Source organism: Anolis carolinensis, chromosome 1 (assembly GCF_035594765.1).
Source record: "Anolis carolinensis isolate JA03-04 chromosome 1, rAnoCar3.1.pri, whole genome shotgun sequence".
Classification (NCBI taxonomy): domain Eukaryota; kingdom Metazoa; phylum Chordata; class Lepidosauria; order Squamata; family Dactyloidae; genus Anolis; species Anolis carolinensis.
The window spans coordinates 245,561,607-245,585,126 of record NC_085841.1 but is presented as its reverse complement, the minus strand read 5'-3'; the positions used below and the strand labels follow the sequence as shown (position 1 = coordinate 245,585,126).

General features: G+C 41.2%; 1 protein-coding gene across 1 annotated transcript in view; it reads left to right on the top strand.

Annotated features, from left to right (window-relative positions):
• The window catches only part of cntnap5 (contactin associated protein family member 5), a 482,960-nt gene extending 473,098 nt beyond the window's left edge, over nucleotides 1-9,862 (top strand). The window contains exons 23-24 of the mRNA XM_008110020.2: nucleotides 2,686-2,757; nucleotides 8,897-9,862. Coding sequence (XP_008108227.2) covers nucleotides 2,686-2,757; nucleotides 8,897-9,093 — 269 coding nt within the window. The 3' untranslated portion in view covers nucleotides 9,094-9,862. The remainder of the gene's footprint in view (nucleotides 1-2,685; nucleotides 2,758-8,896) is intronic.
• The last annotated feature ends 13,658 nt before the right edge of the window (nucleotides 9,863-23,520 follow it).

The following is a 23,520-nucleotide window of genomic DNA, read 5'->3' as shown; positions in this document are numbered from 1 at the left end:
TATTTTTTTTTAGGCATACTCTGTTTTATTTCTTTTCTTCTCTGAATTGTTGTGTTTGGCTTTTTAATTGACTTTGGAGGCTTTTGTTGAAAGAAAGTATAGAAATCTCTAAACATAGATATATTCCTTCTTCCTGAAGCCTTACAGTCAGTAATCTAACAGTATCAAGACATATTCATACACAGAAAATTTTGCACCCAGAACTGCATAGCTGTGGGTACTGCAAGTAAAGGAGCATCTTTGATGGCCACTCTGAATAGAGACCAAGGTTAAACAACCTGGTTCATGAGCATGTTGGGAGGGTGGGTCAAAGCTTTTAAAGCTTTGGTTGCCCTTTATGGCCCTCTTCCTGCTTGTACCTTTTATCTGGTTACCTATCAAAGCCAGAAAGGATTTTTCCCTGTCTTCTGGGATGCATTTTGCTTACCACATAATGTTTCCAGGGAACAGAGAATTGGTTCGAGTGATGTCTTTAAATAGGTTTCACTGGCAGGTCTTGGGGGAGAAAGCCAAATGTTACACCTTGCACCATTTTAGTGAAGGGTTGGGCCCTGGAATAGCACCCTTGAGTTCTGAGCCTGGGAGCTGGTCCTTGCGAGAGATATGGAAGTTGACTCTCTCTTTTTGAATTCTGGGCCTTGCCATGAGGAGAGCACCTTAGGTCTACCTTTCAAAATACAACTGTCTGGGATGAACAATACCAAAAAATGAATTGTCCTTGGGGTCAGATATTTTCATCCAAGGGGAGACTGGGGATTATTTATCTCAGACATTTACCCTTGCTAAGACACCAATCAGGTTGTTCTCCCCCTCTATCAAGTTTTTCAGGTTCTAATCTTGAATAGTAAATAGGTCAAATAAACTGGACCTTATTTCATCCAATCTTATGTATCTGATCTTGTTATTTCAAGGTTGATTATTAATCATTTTGGTTTGGAACCTTTCCTATCGTCTTTCGTTTGTAATTGGGCTGAGCTTATACTTACATTAGTAAGTATACACCCATGTGAATTGTGTTGATTTGGATTGAATATGTACTCCAAGCATGTCTTGTATGGACTAATCTCTAGAATTGACTTATCACTCCTTAGTTTGAATAGAAACCTACAGGTAGAAAGCTAAGGTCATCACCATACCCAAACCTAATTACACCATTGAATTCAGTGTAGATGGGATTATATATGCAAACTGTCTGGCATTCCATAGTAGTGTTGAGACAGTATTCTATACTAGAATAAGAAGTCAGGATATTATGTACAGGGATCTTTCTGTTATCTAACTCATCGTATATCATGCATTGCACTCATGAACAGATTTCAGCTTGTAGCTTTGGACTGACAAAGAGTAATATATTACTCATCTCACTTCCAAATGGTTGATTCTCTGCCTACACGCCTCAGATAGATGTTGTTAGTTCAGCTTCTTCCCATTTTGTGTCACCACCTCAACTTTGTAAGTTATAATCCAATCATACTGGTGTAGATAAATGTCCATATTTTACAGCCAATCAGAGTGTTTTGTCACAAAGTGAGGAATCAAACCACTTTATTCCAGCCCAAGCCAGCAGAATGTGTTATATTGCACGACAATCTACTGTATATGCCATTCAGCCATCCGTTTTATGGAATTGTTAGGTATACATCTCAGTGAAAACCTGTTGTCAAGGCATTCTTATTCATCTTAACATTTGTTTTTCTAGTAGCAAAACCTTGCTCATGTCTATCCAGAAGTAAATTTCACTGCTTCGATGGGTCTTAGTTTTAGTAAGTGAGCATAGCACTGTAACACAAGCCTTGTGATTGTTCTAGTCCAAATGGATTCCAGTGCATTCATATATTTATTGACTTTTAAAAAATTAATTACTCTTTTATTTATTCTTGTATTTCTTTCATCTCTTGGTACTGCACTGAATTTGTGTTACTTTCACAAACCGGCTACAGTAGAAAGTAGGAAAATATGGGTTAGTGATTTGGCAATTTGCTTTGCTCTCAAGAATCCCAAACGCTGAATAACAGTCTCACCTTTAATCCCATTTCAAATAATTTGACTTCAAGTGAGGAGGGCTGAGAGAATTCAGTTTCATGCAGCATCTTCCTAAACTTTAAATGTGCACTGGTATCTCTAATGAGAGGCAATAGAAATTGAGAGGAGACATCCACAGACCTTGTCTGCTTCATGGTCCCACTAGTTCACCTTCCCAAATGAAGAATAGCAATTTACGAAATACTTAACCCTTCCTCAATGTTCTATTTATCCTGTTAAAATCCTACCCCCAATAAAACATTTTCTTCACAAGGTGGGCGGACATATATATATATTCCTTTAGAGATAGAAGTGTGCACTCAAACTCTATGTGGTGTGTTTGTGAGAGAGAAATCTAAGCAGAAGGGATAAGAAGCCTTCTCAATCAAGTGCTCTACTTACTTGCAACCTTCCATGACTGGATAGAAAAAAAGAAAGGGGAAAAAAGTGGGCAACTGTGGGTAACATGTGAATTGACTTTTGGAGTGGCCATTGAAATAACTGAAGAAGGATAACTCACAAGTTTGGATCAGGTAAGCTATTTCTGTGTACCAAAATACCTACTGCCAAGAAAGTATCTTTGGTGGCTGATTTTCAGGAGTATAATGCTTGTTGAGAGATATTGCTTATGCAGACTGATCTTTGTATCCTTTATTATTATAGATCCATTTGGGAAGGTAGATGAGAGAGAACCACTCACCAATGCCGTCAGGAGTGATTCAGCTGTCATTGGAGGTAAGTTGTTGTTGTTGTTGTTTTAAAAAAACTGAGCATGAAGTGTTTTTCTAATGTGGTTACTAGTTATTATTGACTCATATGTACTGATGATTGTTCAGTACTATTTTTATTTTGTACTAGCTTGGGGACCCGACGGCGCCCGGGTTATTAGAAGAAGGCATTGTTTGTTTTGGGATGTTAAGTAATATCAATTAAGTTTAGTCCAGATCAGTCATTGGCTGGGTTCAGTGCTGTCTGGATAAGGGTGAACTACAACTCCCAGATTCCCAGGGCTATCACCCCACATCCTGCCAGTATTCACAATTGGCCATGTTGGGTCTGTGTACCAAGTTTGGCATTGTTGGCTGGATTCACGGCTCTCTGGATATGGGTGAACTACAACTCTCAGACCTGAGGTCAACCTCCCCCCCTCCAAAACCAGGCCTGTATGCACAGTTGGCTATGTTGGGTGTGTGCCAAGTTTGGTCCTGATCTGTCATCAGCTGGGTTCAGTGCTTTCTGGAGGCAGGTGAACTACAACTCTCAAAATCAAGGTCCGTTCCCCTAAACTCCTGCAGAATGTTCAATTGGTCATGGGGCTTCTCTGTGCCAAGTTTGGTACCAGTCTATTGTTGATGGGGGTCACAGTATCGCTGGATGCAGGTGGACTGCAACTCCCAAAATCAAGGTCCATTCCCCAAACTTCTTGTTCAGTTGGTCATGGGGCTTTTCTGTGCCAAGTGTGGTCCCTATCCATTGTTGCTGGGGGTCACTGTTTCTCTGGATGTAGGTGAACTATAACTCCCAAAATCAAGATCCATTCCCACTAAGCATTGCAGTATGTTCAGTTGGTTATGGGGCTTCTTTGTGCAAAGTTTGGTCTCAGTCCATTGTTGGTGGGGGTCACCGTATCAGTGAAGGTACTGCAAGTCCCATCATCCGTGGCAAGTTTAGTCCAGATCCATCATTGGTTGGGTGAATAGTGCTCTCTGGATGTAGGTCAAGTACAACTCCTGTAAATCCTGATCTTCGCCGGGAACTGGACAAGGGGAGTGTGTCCTTGCTGGTTCTGCTGGACCTCTCAGCGGCCTTCGATACCGTTGACCACGGTATCCTTCTGGGACGACTCGCCGGGTTGGGCATTGGAGGCACTGTTCTGCAGTGGCTCCGGTCCTTCCTGGAGGGACAATCCCAGATGGTGGCACTGGGGGACACCTGCTCGGCTCCACAGCCATTGTCCTGTGGGGTCCTGCAGGGGTCGATATTGTCCCCCATGTTGTTTAACATCTACATGAAGCCGCTGGGAGAGATATTCCGGAGTTTCGGGGTAAGATGTCATCTGTATGCAGATGATGTCCAGCTCTGTCACTCCTTCCCACCTGTCACTAAGGAGGCTGTCCAGGTCCTGAACCGGTGTCTGGCCACTGTGTCGGACTGGATGAGGGCCACTAAATTGAAATTGAGTCCAGACAAGACGGAGGTCCTCCTGGTTAGTCGCAAGGCTGAACAGGGAATAGGGTTACAGCCTGTGTTGGACGGGGTCGCACTCCCCCTAAAGACGCAGGTTCGCAGTCTGGGGGTGATCCTGGACTCATCGCTGAGCCTGGAGCCTCAGGTTTCAGCGGTGGCCGGGAGAACCTTCGCACAACTCCGCCTCGTGCGCCAGCTGCGCCCGTTCCTTGGGAGGTCTGACTTGGCCACGGTGGTCCACGCTCTGGTCACATCCCGGCTGGATTACTGCAACGCGCTCTACGTGGGGCTGCCTTTGAAGACGGCCCGGAAGCTCCAGCTGGTGCAGCGGGCGGCAACCAGGTTAATAACGGGAGCGGCTTACAGGGAGCATACAACCCCCCTGCTAAGCCAGCTCCACTGGCTGCCGATATGCTACCGAGCCCAATTCAAAGTGCTGGTTTTGACCTACAAAGCCCTAAACGGTTCTGGTCCTGCCTATCTATCCGAACGTATCTCCTCCTATGAGCCCGTTAGAACCTTAAGATCTTCCGGGGAGGCCCTGCTCTCGATCCCACCTGCCTCGCAGGCGCGGCTGGTGGAGACGAGGGACAGGGCCTTCTCGGTGGTGGCTCCTCGGCTGTGGAACTCCCTCCCCAGCGATATCCGACAAACCCCATCCCTCCTGGGATTTAGAAGAAAACTAAAAACTTGGCTCTGCGCCCAGGCATTCAGCAAATAAGCTCATTGGCTATTGTAATCGGGTGGCAAATCTGTAATTGTAGCAGTAGTGAATGACTGAGGATGGTGCAATATCGCTGCTTTGCAGCGTTTTAATTTTTGTATACTTTTTATCATGTTTTTATCATGTTTTAATTGTTTTGTTTTTATAGTATATTTGTTGCTGGCCCTCGTGGCAGAATGTAAGCCGCTCTGAGTCCCCTCGGGGAGAAGGGCGGGGTATAAATGCATGTAATAAATAAATAAATAAATAAATCATGGTGAATTCTCCCCAAATCTCTTGTTCAGTTGCTGTTCAATTCCTCTATTAACTGTGTGCCATAGGAAGTGGTAGGAAAGAGTTAAGGTAGATGCAGTGGGCAGGGTCATGCAAATTAAGGAATCCCTGGATGTGCATTCTGGAGGAAAAACAGAATATCTAGGATGAAATTGTCCCCATTTGAAAGGCTTCACTTGGATAGGGGGCAGAATGGTGTTTGTGGAGGACACTGACAGAGTTTGGACTACATGTTCATGGCACTCACTATAACATGCATGTCAGTGGAGGGAGGGCCATTAGTGTCTCCTGCTCAGTGGAAACTATAGCTGTTTGTGGAGGTGGGAGGCTGTCTGTGTAAGTGGACATCTCCGCCACATACACATATACACATTTTTCACTTTTATTATGTGTATAGATGGCAGGACTACTGTGAGATCTCCTCCTTCCAGTCTTTTATTTCCATACTTTCCTTCAAGTTGCAACCAATCAGAAAGAGAAATTTATACTTCCCACTATGCACCTCCCTACCAAGTTTGAATTCTCTGCAGAAGAGACACAAGGGTATTAGAATTTCAAAGTAAAATAATACAAGTTTCTACTAAAGCTTAGAGAGGGTATCTGTGTTCTCTCTATTTATGTGTTCATTAAAACATGTTCAACTGACTTATAGCCCTGGAGAACCTCAGTGTTCAGAACAAACAGGAAGCAGATTTATTAGAAACAGGAATAGAGCAGGCAGGCATGCAGGCAGGCAGGAAGGACGGACGGACGGACGGACAAATATATAATACAATTCATGGCCTGTTCACAACTTTAGAATATTTTAGAATACTGCTTCAGTTCATTTCACTGCAGAATGCACCCAAGGAGATAACTACATGCCCAGCCACTTAAACGAAAAGAGCCCCATGTGTTCTTGAGGAATCATCTTCTTTGGCTCAATCCACTGCTATTTCAAATGGCTGTTAAGCAATGAATCTTCAAACCTTATTGCCCATTAGTCTTCATAATTAAGTACTATGAATCGGAGTGCATAAGAGAAAGAAACTGAACTCACACCATAAACACACTGCTTCATCATCCTAATCCAGTGGCCCAAGCAATCACTTGCACGTAGATAGGCTTGGAAGCATACATGTCTTAAATCCATAAAAACCACACAAAATGTATAACTCCATTATAATAAAACCACTTCACAACATGATCTGCAACCCTTGTGAATATAAATTAATTCACTAATTGTGGTTCAAAGTATTATAATTAAAATATGATCACTCAAAGAATCTGCATATTGCATAAACCCATGCAGAAATTGACCTCATGTGTAAATGGAAGGTAGGTTTTGGGTACAAAATTATAGATTTTGATATGACCTGTGAATAAGTTGAAGGAGAGAGGAAATGCACCAGGGATTCCTCAGGAAGTTAGCAGGCCCTTGGTTACCATTGCCATTTCCCCACCAAGGCATTCAAAAAAGCCAAAAGTAAAATCATGGCAGAGAGAATAGGGAGGTTCAGGTTAGTGTTTCCTATAGCTTCTCCTGAGACAGACTATGCTCATGCCTTTCACCACTCTACCAAAAGAAGGAAGGGTTCCTTTTTGACAAGAATTATGGTATAGTACTTATATTGAGGGGCCTCCGGCAACGAAGTGTGTAAAAGCGCTGAGCTGCTGAACTTGCGGACCAAAAGGTCACAGGTTTGAATCCGGGGAACGGAATGAGCGCCCACTGTTAGCCCCAGCTTCTGCCAACCTAGCAGTTTGAAAATATGCAAATGTGAGTAGTTCAATAGGTACCGCTCTGGCGGGAAGGTAACAGCACTCCATGCAGTTATGCCGGCCACATGACCTTAGAGGTGTCTACGGACAACGCCGGCTCTTCAGCTTAGAAATGGAGATGAGCACCAACCCCCAGAGTCGGATACGATTGGACTTAACGTCAGGGGAAACTTTACCTTTACTTTACTTATATTGATCCATAGGTAAGTTGACTCAGGTTTAAGTAGGTGATTGTTTCACTAATATTTATAATTTATACATGAGTATATACAGTAACTCCTATATAAAAATATATCTCTATTATTGTAGCCTTTTTCTTTGTACTCAGTAAATTTTAGGGCTTCACCTAACATCAGGTAAGGAAGATTCTGTACAATGGAATTTTCATTTAATAATAATAATAATAATAATAATAATAATAATAATAATAATAATAATAACTTTATTTTTATACCCCGCCCCATCTCCCCGAAGGGACTCGAGGCGGCTTACATGGGGCCTTGCCCGATAAAACAATCAAATATCAAAACACAGCAATAAAACAGTTATCCAATAAAAACATCAATTACAGTAAAAACAATCGTTAAAATCAACATAAAACATACAATATTAACACTGGAGACTAATTCATAGAACCCAGGCAACGTGCAACATGTGCCGAAATGGGCCGAAATGGGGAAGGTAATTTCACAGTTAAAATGGACAAAGTGCAATATAGCATTGGCAACACCTCAAGAATGGGGCTATTATAAAATGGGCAGATCGATCAGTCCAACACCAGATTAAGTATCAAAGGCCTTTTGAAAGAGCCAGGTTTTAAAGCTCCTACGGAAGGAGAGGAGGGTGGGGGCCTGCCTGATCTCTCTAGGAAGCGAGTTCCAAAGCCGGGGGGCCACGACGGAGAAGGCCCTCTCTCTCGTCCCCACCAACCGCGACTGCGAGGGTGGTGGGAGCGAGAGGAGGCACCTCCCTAATCCAACACATGACACAAGACACATATAGGTTGGGATAACAAACCCAACAAGTGTATTGATTACAGCTGAAAATAGGGTTGTTAGACACACATGGGTCCTGGATCACTGCATCACCCAGCCCAAGTGCTGAAGCAACGACAATGATGAGGTGCCACTGAATGGACACCGGAGGGCATGTCTGAGCTAAAGATGCCCAATCTGGTAGGGGGGTCATAGGGGGCAGGCTCCTGGTCAACGCCAGTCCAGGCTACCTGCACCCCCCCCCCCCGCCAAACTATAGGAAGATCCCTATACACAGCAACTGAGAGTGGGCAGCACCAGAAAGCAACTGAGGGCCAGGCAAAAAATAGGATGTGGGTGGACCTGAGTGAAGAGGACTTCACTGATGTCCACCTGAGGGAGCCAACCAGACTGAAGCACGAGGTTCATGCACCCAAGCCAGTGTGTGAACTGCAAGAAACCCTGGGGAGGAGATGGCCAAAGAAGATGGTGGGCAGAGAAGTATCTGCAACCTCAGTCTCCCTACCTGGTAAGTTGGGTAGGACCTTTACAGGGCAGAAGGGGAACACTCAGGAAGTGAAGAAGAGCAAATTAATCTATTTTACTAGTAGTTAGTTTCCATTCTGCTGCTGTAAAACACAGCACAACACAATTCTGTCTATTCTAATGGCACATAATGACTATGGGCTTGTTTCACCAACCACTACTAAGATGGCTGAGAACTAGATAAAGTGCAATCGAAATTGTATATTTCCCTAGTGACACTAGAGAAACAAGGCAATGAGGTAGAATTGATTTTAAAATCTGAGTAACTACAAATGCAGCAGATCTTTAGGGAGAACCACAGGCTTCCCAACATGATGTTGTTCCCCTGAAAGTGAAATCTGTGCTGCTAATGAACTACAATCCTCACTTTCTTTTCCCTTTTATGTCATTGTTTCCCCATTTTCTCCAGGTGTTATAGCAGTGGTCATCTTCATCATCTTTTGTATTGTGGCCATTATGAGCAGATTTCTTTACCAGCATAAACAAACACATCGGAACAACCAGACAAAGGAAAAAGAATACCCAGAACACCTTGAGAGTTCTTTTAAAGCTGATGTTGACTTGCAGAATACAGTGAGTGAGTGCAAACGGGAATACTTCATCTAGCAAACTCTTCAGATGATGCTGGTGATGATACAGTATGTTGTTTTACTCATCAGTTTCTTTGGAATTCCCCCCCATCCTTTTGGAAAGAACCCACTTTGCACAGAAGAGATGGGCAGCAACTGCAGTATCTCGTCTTTTCGTCTGAACGCACCACAACAGTCAATGCGTAACAGCTCAACCAACTGTGTGTTCTATCTAAGTTCCTCATAACATGCATGGTTGATCGTTTAGTTTCTGGTTGACTGTTTAGTTTTTGGGCCCCATTTAATTCATCATTTCATATGGGACCTGAGTGATATATGCTAGAGGTAAAGTGTGCAAGCTAACTATGTAGCAACACAGCTATTGCAACAAAGTAGTGGGGAAAAATAAGACCAAGTTAACTCATTTTTTAAAAATTGTATGTTTAACAGGAGCCAAACTGTCATAAGAGTTGTGTTGCATATTGGTGGTGCTGTCTTGATTTTGCAAGCTGAAGATCTGGAAGACTTTATCCATTTCATATCCTTCTACTGTAACTTTTTGACTTGAAGGTTCCTTTTTCCCCCTTATCTTTTATATAAAAATCTTGATGGAAACAATGCTCTAGATTAGTGCTGGATCAAAATATTTGAGTTAGAGACTGGGTGAAAATGTCCCCTCAAATAAATTTATGACTTTTCATTGGCTTGTAGTTAGAAGTTAGAAAAATTGTAATTTTTTTTCTGAAGAAAGATGAATGAATGATGACAGAAAGTTTTAGTCTTTCTTCTGCAACCCCCCCCCCCCCCCCCAAAAAAACATTGGCACCATTAGCACTAGGATCATTCTTTAAAATAAATAAAAGCCAGACTTCAAATACTTAGACAAAAGACCCCCAAATATCTTTAAACGTATACAAAGGAATGCCTTTCCTGAGTATAACTTTGATATCAAAGTCACCTCCTTCCTATTTTGAATAGTATGCAGTTTCAGACACAAGTTAGAATATGAGATGCTCTTAATACCACAGTTTCCCTTCTTCTACTGATAATATTTTTTATCTCTTTCGATCTGTGAATTCTTGGATGGGCTCTTAATAATTTGATTATGTTATACTTTGGTATGTGAAGTATGTGAGCACATATATACCTACATTCATATTTTGTGTAATGTTCAAAGAGGAAAGCTTTCCCTATGTGTTGTCGAAGGCTTTCATGGCCGGAATCACAGGGTGGTTGTATGTTTTCCGTGCTGTATGGCCATGTTCCAGAAGTATTATCTCCTGACGTTTTGCCCACATCTATGGCAGGCATCCTCAGAGATGCCTGCCATAGACGTGGGCAAAACGTCAGGAGAGAATACTTCTGGAACATGGCCATACACAGGGCCGGCCCCACCATAAAGGCCAGTGACGCCGCCGCCTCGGGCGCAGGTCCCGGGGGGCGCCGTCAGGCTGGGAGGGAGGCGGGGCACCGCTCTGACGGTGCCCCGCCACCCGACCAGTGCGCCCTGGCCTTGTGGCTCCCTCTTTCGCCCTCTTCCCTCCCCGGGCGGCGAAGCCTGGTTCCTTCGCCGCCCGGGGAGGGGAGGAGGAGATCCCCCCTTCCCTCCCCGGGCGGCGAAGCCTGGTTCCTTCGCCGCCCGGGGAGGGGAGGAGGAGATCCCCCCTTCCCTCCCCGGGCGGCGAAGCCTGGTTCCTTCGCCGCCCGGGGAGGGGAGGAGGAGATCCCCCCTTCCCTCCCCGGGCGGCGAAGCCTGGTTCCTTCGCCGCCCGCGGAGGGGAGGAGGAGATCGCTCCTTCCCTCCCCGGGCGGCGAAGCCTGGTTCCTTCGCCGCCCGCGGAGGGGAGGAGGAGATCGCTCCTTCCCTCCCCGGGCGGCGAAGCCTGGTTCCTTCGCCGCCCGCGGAGGGGAGGAGGAGATCGCTCCTTCCCTCCCCGGGCGGCGAAGCCTGGTTCCTTCGCCGCCCGCGGAGGGGAGGAGGAGATCGCTCCTTCCCTCCCCGGGCGGCGAAGCCTGGTTCCTTCGCCGCCCGCGGAGGGGAGGAGGAGATCGCTCCTTCCCTCCCCGGGCGGCGAAGCCTGGTTCCTTCGCCGCCCGCGGAGGGGAGGAGGAGATCGCTCCTTCCCTCCCCGGGCGGCGAAGCCTGGTTCCTTCGCCGCCCGCGGAGGGGAGGAGGAGATCGCTCCTTCCCTCCCCGGGCGGCGAAGCCTCCCTCTTTCCAACCCTGGCCGCGCCTCCCACGCTGCGTGGGAGGCGGGGCCAGGGCGAATAGCATGGGAGGCGGGGCCAACCCTGGCCCCGCCTTCCACCCAGCGTGCCCTGGCCCCGCCTCCCACGCAGCGCGGGAGGCGGGGCCAGGGCACGCTGGTTGGGAGGCGGGGCCAGGGCGCAGGAGGCGGGGCCGGCGGGGGGCGCTTTTCAGCGCCCCCGCTTAATATTTAAATTTATCTCCGACCGGCCCTGGCCATACAGCACGGAAAACATACAACAACCCAGCTTTCCCTACATTATACTTTTAAAGAATTTGGCTGCTATTTGTGTAGCTATTCATAGCATATAAGATTTTATATGCCAAAGGGACTTATCAAGAGTGGCTATGAAACAAAAACTAAAATTTCAGATTGACAGCATAAGAGCATGTTTCTCTGCTATAGCAGAAGTGATAGAGTTGCTGCCTGCAGTAGTTGAAGTTAATGCTATAATAAGAAGTTGCTCTGCATTTTTCAACCATTCTTATTAAACCATGTACATTGCTTTGGGGAGAGCAGAAAATTTCAGAAAAATTCCCACTCTCATGAGGATGTGGCTCATATTGCCTGCACTTCCTTACTTATGAGATGGACAAGGACTCTATGTCCTTTCTTTTATGATATCTTCTCCTGAGCTTTAATTGAAGGCTGGGAGGCCCTGCTAGCTAGATGGCTGTGCAATAGGACTTTTGTCATTGTTCTTTATTTACATAAAATATTTTTGAAAAAAGATACATGCAAGCATCTACTATGTCTTAATATTGACCCAGAAGAATAAGAAGTCTTTCTCACAGGAGAAATGAAATTGTGGGAAACTGAAGCATGTTGATTAGCACTGCCCTGGTGGAAACATTTCCTAGCATATTCAGTGGTTTTCCAAGAATGGCAGTCCACAAATGAGAAGGAAAGAAGTGCCTTTTGGCCCTATGAGATAAAGATGGCTTGCAACTGCTTCAAGGCAAACAGAGATTGGCTATGAGATGGTATACAGTATAGCAGCTGCATCACTAATGTAACACCCAATACCTGGCCTTGGAACTAAAGCTAAGAAGTCATTGCCTCTCCCACCTTAAGGATTTGGGAAGTTTTGGATTCTCCTGGGGCTATATAACATGTAACCAATGAAAATCTGCAATGCTCATATTTTAATCATTAGTCCTGGGAGAAGACTTTATGGTCCATTCTTGGGAACTAAGTTGCTCACTGCAAGTGTGACCAAATCCCTCTCTGTACCAAGGCTGCATATTTTTTTTGTACTTCATTCATAGATGCAAGAGAAATATATTGCTTTCTCCCCTCTGGTTCAGCTTTGAAAATATTTTTGTGCATTTTGGATTATTTTTCACACTTCAGGATTTTTCTGCAAAAATTATGTTTATAGGAAAAACTTGTTTTCTTTTTTGCAACAAGAATATTTTTGTGAAAACTATTTAAAATGATTTACTGAAGTATGAAGAATGCCAAGGCATGTGTTCAAATAACCTTTCACATCAAGGAAGATGAATTTTTACAAATATAATTAGAACATGTTCTTATATGTCTACTGTAGACCAAAAGGGAAATATGCAATATTTTGCTCCCATTCAGCTGATTTTCCTGAATGGAGAAGTCTTCATCGCTTATGCTATCATTTAACCTCAGAGAACTTCAGCAGATAGCAAAAGATTTTTTAAAAATAAATAGAAATATGTTAAAAATGTGTTTTTCAATTATCGGTGACCTCCAACTGGGAATTTTGGATTTATTAGGAATTTCACATTCAAAACTTTTTACATATTTTTGTGAGAAAACACAAAAAATACTGTTTTCTTCAATAAAATTCCATGTGTGAATTTTGCACAGGATATCTGAACAACAAATGGCCTTTGAAAACACTCATGAAATCATTTATACAAAAGGAAGAAAATTGTAGAAAAAAAATACTCATTGCTTCTTTTGGAAATAAAATTAGCAAAAGGTTAGAAAGTTGCCCTTCCAGGAGCATATCTATTGCCTTTGGACATATTTCTTTTTCCCTTTCCAATCCCAGAGTTTTCATCTTGAATTCTCCATCTACCATACTATTAATCTTCCTCTCTACAATTCTAGTCATAAAGTTGGAAACTTTTTATGCTATTAATGTCTACCTGCAGTCTTAGTCATAAAGGAGATGTTGTTGCTATAGATTTTATTTTCTCTGAACATCCCACCATCATTTTGTATCTCTGAATATATACCCATACTTCCATTACCTCTGCTACCATCTATGGGATAAGCAGAAGGGGCGTTCTTCCAAGAAAAAAAAAATCATGTTCTCCCCCTGTAACTAAAAATGCTTATCATAGCCTGAATAAAAAGACGAATAGGCCTTCCAGTTATCTTTTAAATGGCAGTGAATAAACTCAGTTGTATGTTTTCAGTTCAGTCATCTTGGACAGGAAGATGTACCAAACACACAAATATGTCTTAGAAAGATAACTTTGGGAAATGTAAGTCTGGCATTCTATGATCTTTAAAACATTCTTTTGCCCTTGGAAGTAATTAGAGAAGCTTTCAATTTTAGATGAGATGAACGATCTATGTCACAAACCACTCAACTTTGTAAAGAACATTCATTTCAACCTAATGATTATGCTATCACGTCAACACCCTAACAATCAGCTTCAGAAAACTTCATCGTTTTTATTTGTGAATATTAAAAAGATCTTTAACATGACAGCAGTAATCCTCATTAAAGTTGCTTTGATGTCTTCCCTCACATAACTTTTCTAAATTATTGAAGGCTGAATTGGGAGTAGAAAGCAGAGGCCCAAACAAATTTAGGAATTTACTATGCCCTGTCTCTACTTGGGAACTCCAATTTTTTCCTCATTATTTTGACTCTTCTTTGGCTGAGCCATTCTGTTTTATATGATTTCACTAACACAAAGCTAGTCATTCAAATCATGCTTAATTGCATTTTCAAAAGAGATGGGGAAGAATTCACATTTTTATTCAAATGACTCCTACAACCAGATTGTGCAATATTACACCCTTATTCAACACAGTTGGTATGAATCACCCATTTACTTTTTGCATCTGCATTTCTTCCCCTCTGTATAAAATTCAGTATGGGAAACCTTGCTCTAAGTAGATACATGAATCAGATAAAAAGAGGAGGTCCAGACAATAATACAGAAACAGATCAATTCATTTTTAAGCAGACTGAGCTGATTTCTTCCAAAAGTTTTAAACTTTCACCATCAAATTTATTCATAAAAATATCTCCCTTTCAAAAAATGAAAGTGATATTCTTTCCCACATGTGTGTGCATGTAATTGCTTTCCCTCCCATCTCATCTTTGTAGCTTCGGGTTGACCTTTTCACTAACTCGCTTTTAAAGATTCTGCATGTAAAAAGACTGAAACCTCTTTTCTAAGAAAGAGAGGTTTTTTATACTCACAGATTTAGAGTCAGAGAGTTAAATTTGACTGGGTATGCCATTCTGCTTCCTTATCTTAACTGGTGCACTACAAAGTAGTGCATTTCGTGTTAGTTGGAAACTTTTTTGTATTGGAAAGACACTTTCAGATCAATATACAACTTGGTTAAGCAGAAGCGCTTGAATTTAAGTTTAATTAGTCCAGTTTTCACAAATGGGATAAAATCAGTATTGATGTTAGCATCTCCAGTTTCATCTAACAGGGTTATATATTAAGTTGCTCATTTCATTAAAAGACCATTATATTTCTTGTTTGTTATTTTGTGTAGTTGTTATTTTGCCACTTCATAGGCTAATGCGAGCAATGCACATGACTTCGATATAAGCATGGGGCCTGACCTTGCCTCAACTAGAGTTTGTGCCATGATCAGGAAACTTCATGCTGCTATAAAAAGCCTGACATCTACTGTATGCCTTCATCCATCCATAGACTTATTCCATGTTTAGGCTATTGTAATATTATCCCTCAGAACACAATTTACTTTATTTTCCAAGTGTTTTGCTTAAAAAGAAAGGAAACACTCTTATGAGATTGAAATATTGAGTCAACATATTAGATAGGTTGGGTCTAGAAATCAAAATCTTCTTGTAATTTCATGCCAGCATAAACTTATACTTATGAATACTTTTTCCAATGATCAGTAAGGAGATTTCTGGTCTTTCCTTACACAACAGTTTTTGTCAGGCTGTACAATAGCTACTAGTTAATGCTCAGACAAATTCCATCCCCATGACCCAAACAGACATGGAGGTGCACATGGGAAATTACTTCAAATGGGTGCTCACTTGGCTGGTTTTATTCTACTTTCTTTAAACCTTAACCCTCCTCAACTTCTTTGTAAGTACATTGGTGGACTTTACACTTCATTATCTTCTAGTATAATTTAAAGTTTTTATTCTGTCAGCAGAAGCATCCATAAATAGATTTCTGTTCAGAAAAATGCCCCAGTAGAAAGAGTGTATGTTTGAGGATAGCTTATTTCCCTGTCCATGCAGCTACTACACTGTTCCAGAGGAGCCCCAAACTTTTCAGAACAGTTTGTAGGGAGAATGGAAGAGGGTCACAGAATAGCAGAGGTCACTGTTCTTAGAAGAAATGTTTCTTTGGATATGTTGGCTGAATACAGTCCACTCTTTCCAAGTAAACATCTGTGTATATAAATAGGCTTTATAATGCAGACTCCTCACTTCATTCAGAAAAAGACACTGTATAAAAGAAATAGAAATGTGCACTTGGTTCATAATATTCAACTGAGTTTCTTCATGCTAACTGGGTGGAAAGGTACCAGCATGCCAATATTTCTTTGGATCCTTTCATAACAATCAAAACAGAAAGATTCCATTTTAATTGTTATGGCTCCATTTTTTGACATTCTGTTAATTGCAGTTTATGGAGATGTATTTAGGATTCACAGCCAAAGACTCTAGTGCACAACAGAGTTGTGTACAAAAGATTTCATTGATTTCAGTTAGCTTAAGCTTAATTGGGGTTGTATGGGAAACAGTCCCATTTACTGAAATCTGTTAATTCAAATCATTTCTCAATGACATTGATACTCTAGAAAAGATGTTAGCTCTGATTGACTATATCTACCAGGCTTCATAGGATCCCAGGGCCAAATGTAGTATATATACCCCATGCATCAGACACCTATTTAGGTTTGTGTACTGCTGCCTGCACGTTCTAAAGAGCTATTGCCACAAGGCCACAGAAGGACTTCCCCCACATACACAGTTTGCTATTTGATTTGGGATTATCAAAATGGATGGTTAGATTGGCATTATCGGCCAAATATTGTTTTATAGCAGAGATACAAAATAGGATATTGTTTTCACAGCAAATGAAACAACTGCCTTATAAACCCCGTAAAGCTCTCAGAATCCTCATTTCTCCTTGTCAACCTTCATGAAATTTGGAATTGCTTTTCTTTAATCAGAAAAACTTGAATCACCTGAAAACCAATTGATTTAAAGGACCTAAGGGTGATTAAGTGGGTAGGTAGCCCATGCCTTCTTTCCTGCCACAACTTCCTTGAAGCAAAAAGGTTTTTTTCAAGGGCACTTTCATAAATGCACTTACTAGCTTTATGAGCTTAACTAACCTTTTGAAAGTGTGTATTCTTTAGTTGAATCATATATTCTTAGCCTTTCCAGATAAATTCTCATAATTCTGTCCCACTATTGCCAAAAGACAAAGAACCAAAGAACATGCCTCACAAATTCAAAACCATTAAAACAGCTTCCTCTAAAAATAAACCTTTAAAAACCCACCCACTAAAATGATTTAAAGAATTCAACAGGAAATTAACAGACATCACTAAAAGTTGAGCAATGCTGAACTTTTCTGAGGTTCACTTAAAATTTGGGAATATTGTAGGTATTTCATTAAAAAGTCCCCATACCTGGTAACTAACTATCAATGTGATGGTTTCTTAATGGTAAGCTAGGAAGCAGAGATCATGGGAACAATTTCAGGACCAAACCAGGTTTATATTGGTGCAGACATTTTTGCAAATGGATAACTAACCCAACATAATCAGCTACAGTCCAGGGCAGAAAATCCACAGGCACAGTCAATGCCTGTGAAAAGTGATCACCACTAGTGTCATTCTCAGTCCATGTATTCATTTTAAAAGCATGACTGGTTTGTAAGTGGATATTAATTTGGAAGATCTTGGATGATGATTTGCACATGTGAATGAGCCATTCACAAACAGGTATAAAACTGTAGTAGCGTATGATGATCTTCAATGTTAGTGGCATCAATTAGCATATGAAACAGTTGATTAATTACAGAAGTCATTACAAATCAACTGATGTTCTTGAGCACATCATTATGCCTCAAGTTACAGGTCATGCATTCAGTGACTAGATTCCTTTGAGACTTTGGTCCTGATCTAATTCAAACATGCCAGGAAATCCTGTGCGCACTGTTATGAGCTTGGTCCCTTGTTATCCCATTCCTTTCATTGCTCACTCACTACACCCATTCATGTTAATGCTAAAAGCTTACTTTCCTGATTCACTTGAGTAAAACTGAAGAACTTATTTTGCTTTTCCGGTCAGAGGGAGTAAAGAGTAAACTTGTTCCCCTCTCCCAGATCTCACTGTGAAGAAAGCATAAAATGCCGAGATTGTTTTGTTGCTTTTGCTTAATTTCTCTTTGTTACTTTTGATTTAATCAGAAAACAAAAGCAAAGAAGAGACTGGGGGGGGGGGTGAGAATAAAACCAAAATGAGCACACCAAGTGGAAAACTGCTTTAATTTGTGAATTACTCATTTGGTTTTTCAAATTGTTCTAATTCTACAAAGGAATCAGAAGCAAAGGGTTGCATCTGGAACTTTTCTCTCATCCCCCAGTATCACATACAATGTTCTTTTTGTTTGGCTTGAAAAGAGTTGCTTGTCATGCAGACATAAGCATGTGCACAGATTGTAGTCCTAAACCACCTGTAACCCTCATCTGTTAATTTTGTGGCTCCCAAAGTGAGTAGGATCTCCCCCACTTTTTGCTGTAGTTCAACTGATCAGTTAGGATGTGGTGCAAACATAGCACTTCTCTGGTTTCCCAGTTTGTTGTTTATCTTTTTCCCAGTAGAGATTACTAGAAGGTGGAGTTTGCTAATATATGTGCGATGAGCAAAATGTTTGTGTTCTGAGATACCGGTGCACTTTGTTCTGCGTGTGATAAGATGTTGGGGAAGATGTGCAATTATGCACCTGCTTGTATGTGTATGTGCACTTCATTTCTACTTGTTGTGATCCCTACACTCAACTACACATTGCCATCAAGAGAAATACCACTGCTTATGAACTGCAAGAGATACCTGGCTCCACTCCTTCAACCAGCATTTGAAATCTAGTTTGCAACCACTGTTCTCACAAGCACTATTTTGTACATGGCTCTGGTTAGTGGACTTTGAGGCTCCACAGAGTGAAAAGTCATATCCCACAATATCTGTCCACCTCTAACATACAGTCTATAAAGGAGACATAATTCACTAAGACTGCAAACCTGTATGGTTCAATATAGTAACAGCTGGCCATTGCCTGGACCTAGAATAGACTCGGCTTCGGATATTCGAAGCCTCGTGAAAGTAGGGGTAAGGGACTGAAAATCTGGCTAAGTCTCTATAGTCAGACATGAAATGATTATATCCTCTGCTGATTTTTTGTGTGTCAGGAGTGACTTGAGAAACTGCAAGTTGCTTCTGGTGTGAGAGAATTGGCTGTCTGCAAGGATATTGCCCAGGGGACACCCGAATGTTTTGATGTTTTTACCATCCTTGTGGGAGGCTTCTCTCATGTCACCGCATGGAGCTGGAGCTGATAGAGACACCTTATCCACACTCTTTCTGGGTTGGACTTGAACTGGCAACCTTCAGGTCAGCAACCCAACCTTCAAGTCATCAGACCTGCCGGCACAAGGGTTTAACCCACTGTGCCACCAGGGGCTCCTCTGCTGATATCTACTGGGATAATTCAGAAATCTCAGCATATTATATAATCATTTTATATCTGGCAAGGACATAGGTAGACACTTCTACAATCCCCTCCAACTCTCAGTTAAGTATAGAATGACCAAGAAGGAGAACTGCAGTGAATCAATGGTAGGCCTGAGGATGTGTGGCTTTGTTCAGGAACAAAAAAGAGGCATAAACAAGCATAAGGTTGGTATATGCTTATGCATACAACCAAATAGGATGCAGACATATGCATATGTCATTTACTTGGCCCCCGCCCTCAGTTTTAGTCTTAGGCTCACCCAGAGTCTGAAATTACTTGAAGACACATAACAACGACGACAACAACAACAACAACAACAACAACAACCCTAATAAACTTGACTATCTCTTTGGTCAGAAGCAGGCCCACACTTCCCATTGAAATCCTGATAGGTTTATGTTGGTTAAAACTGTTTTTATTTTTAAATATTGTATTGTTCTTTCATGGGTTTTTTTTTTTTGCACTACAAATAAGACATGTGCATAGGAATTTGTTCGTTTTTTTTAAACCGATAATTCAGCCTCTCAATAGTCTGAAGGATTGTGGACCACCCTCTGCTTAAAAAGTTTGAGGACCCCTGGGTTAAACAGTTACAAAAATGTGCATGCTATACTGTGGCTCCCATTTAAATAGATTCTTTCAGGATAAAAACATTGGCACTGCTCACTACTGCAAGAAGTATTTTGTGCTCACACTCTGGGGGTAGGTAAACAAATGAAAGGGAAAATATATTCAAATTTGGAGACAGAAGAGAGTGTCCAATAGGTGGCTGTCATCTATCCTCCCACAATGTATCTGGAGAGATGTTCTTTCATGACAAGAATGTTATGCATATTGTGGCCTGTATACCCATTGTTTACTGCTGTTCTGGGTTAGTGAAGTAGTCATGAACATTTCTGTGAAAAAGGGAGACAGGGAGGGAGGGAGGGCTGCCATCCCAACATTATTGACAACTCACCCACTCCCATGCACTATTGACTCTTATGTTTCCCCCAAAGAAGTATTTTTCCTTAGAATTTTAAATATATTTATTCCCCATCTCCAACATGCTGAAAAAATAAGTCAAAGTATTTAGTCCAATGCTTTAAAAATAGCTTAAGGAATGTACTACACTACACTAAAGAATATGAAATTCAAAGAACAATGTATTACAATGTATTAGCATCTTCCTAGCATGTTAACATGCTATTATGAAGTTGGATGTCAATTCTGTTAGCAGCATTTGCCCTGTCAGGGAAGTTAAAAAGCAGACTATTACCTATACTTGATATCTTCAACAAGGGTGAGCCATGGGCAGCTCTCATGCATGATCCAGAAGTAATGTCAGAGGTTAGAGCTTAAGCCTTCAGGGATCAGTACCACGAGGCAGGCAGAACTGGGAGGTTGATGAAGGCCTAGAATGAAAAGAAAAGCTTTAGAGCTGCAGTATTTAGGAGAAATAATGCTCACTTTGGGTGAGTAGGACCACTCCTGGATCTTTCTCAGGAAGATGGACTTATCTGTCATCTCATTCCTATTACAGTAGAGTCTCACTTATCCAACATAGACGGGCTGGCAGAACGTTGTATAAGCGAAAAGGTTGGATAATAAGGAGGGATTAAGGAAAAGCCTATTAAATGTCAAATTATGTTATGATTTTACAAATTAAGCACCAAAATATCATAATGGTAACGTATGTACTTTCCCTAGTTCCAGCCTGAATCCTGAAATTTTTGTTTAAAAGATCTGATGGCATTGTTATCAAACTATTTCTGATCTCAAATTTTGTGGAAAGTCCATCATCATATGGTTATTCTTTGATTATAATTCTAATGGTACCACTGGATTTAGCTGAACCAAAATCAGATTCGGTTCCAAACCAAAACTTGTGCTATCAATTGGGCAGCTGCAAAAATGTGGAGCTCTGGCTAGATGGGTGATCTGAGAACTAGCAAAGATTTTGACTATGAACTATGTTTTTTTTTAAAAAAAAATTTACCCGGTCTTCATATGTTCTGTCTATTCCTAATAAGGAGGGAAATTCATGTGTTTTCTGGCTTAATCTGTTCTAACACAGCTAAACACTCTGCAAGCTTGGATCAATAATTATTCTTGCCACTAAAACCAATAGACTGTTGACACTTATAACTGTATAACATAGATTGGTGGTTGGAAATCTACCATGCCGTTATATTTTGCTTGTGTCCATTGTAATGGGGAAATAAGAAGTGTCTTCTTTGTCTAGATCACATCTAACATTATTGTAAAGCTGATAAATGAATTGCAATTTTCAATTTTGAATTTTTCTAAATATGGTATTTCAGCAAAGTAGAAACCAATCATTTAAGACAATAGTTAAACCAACAATCATTTAGGCCATTCAGTGAAGCCAGAGGACAGAAAGCCCAATTGCCTATTCCATGCTCTTCTGTGTATCATACCACACTGAATTCACCTTTCTAGTTGTGAGATGTGTAAGCTGGCCCCTTCTTGGGAATAGTTTGCCTGTATCACAGCAACATCAGATATGAACATTGTAGTTTTGGATCACAGGGGACAAGAAGCATGGAGCATTGTTTCTTTTGCTTCTCTGAATGTCCAAAGGCACACTAAAGAGCATATTTAAAAATAAGCTTAACTTGGAGGATAGTCTTTCAGTTTGCAGTAAAATATATGGAAACAGAATGGATGTCCAAATAACTCTTTTTCCACTGTTTATTTTTAAAGATAGAATCCCCTAGAATGTAGCCTCAGTCCAAGTCAGTTTTGTAGACCATGTATCATGTCTTAATACACTGTATGGGGATTAAAACAAACAAAAAATTAGCCTTAGCTTTTTTTGTTTTCTATGGTTACTGTTGTATAAAAGAAAGACAAACTGTATATAATGTATATTTAATAAAGAGAGCCTTTTGTATGATTTTGTGTGGAAGACAAGCGCCTCATGCCATGATTCTTTTTACTATATAAATGGACAGTTATAGAAGAAGAAGAAGAAATGCTAATCCTGAAAAGTGGTTTTATTCTGTTCGGGTAAGCGATTAATTCCTACAACAGAAGCAATGTTGTGGACAGTAATAAAAAGTGAAGCTCCCACAACTCAGATTTATTGATTTCAAACATTGCTAAAAGTGCTGTCACAGGGTATTTGATCACCACACAGCTCCCTGACTCCAGTCACTAATCATGAACTACAGCACTTGCTTCTGAACTGCATGAGGGCAAATGTGTCGGATTGATAAAAGTCAAGTCTGGAGATCCATTTGGGGTCTGATTGTAAGGCACCTCCTGGAGCAAAACACTTTTCACATTCTCTGTCTCCAGTTGAACGCATCCACCTGCTTCCCCTTACATCATGAATGAATATGCACACAAAAACACAATGAAATTTCAGAATTACAGATTTTCATTCTCATATACATGTCATGCCAAAACTCACTGAGCAGAATCAGATGTCAAATCCTAACTACTGTCTGACATTATACATCTAGGGCATCCTGAATAACTTATACATACAGTATCTATGTGCTGTCTTTGAGAGCAGCTAAACTGAAGAATATAAATTAATGTGTGTAGTTTGATCCCACTTTAATTCCCATGGCTCAATGCAATGGGATCCTCAGATTTATAGTTTGATGAAGCACCTGCACTCTTTGGGAGAGAACTCTAAAGACCTTATAAAACGATAACTCCAGTGATTCCATAGCATCAATAGTTACAATGGGGGCAAACTGTAGTAATTCTATAGTGTAGAACACCCTGTCTTGGTGCCATGGACATGATGGCAATCTCTTATTTCAAGCTGCTACTTTTATTTCAAATAATTTTTCATTGATGAGAATGTCAGTGGGAATTCAAAGAACAGCTTCAAAGAGAATTCTCTAGATGTCTATGGCAGAATGGGATGAGAAAGGAACCTGAGCATACCACTCTCCCTCCATACTTTACAGCTCCTATTTTTTTTACTTCCAGCAATTAAAAAAAATTGGCATTTGCACAATTCATATGTTATTGATTGATTCACTGACTAACTGATTGAATTTATATCCCATCTTTCTCCCCAGATGGAAGAAGCCTATCATGCACCTGTTTCCTTTTTCCTGAGCCTTTTCTCCAACCCATACATATGTTCTACCCAACATTTCTGTTATCTTGCTGATCCTGCACTGAACCATAGCAAACTGGCTCCTTCCCACACACTTGTGTCTGCTTTTAATTCTTCTTAGTGCAGATATAAATTAAAGTGTGTAGATATGATGGCACAGACCT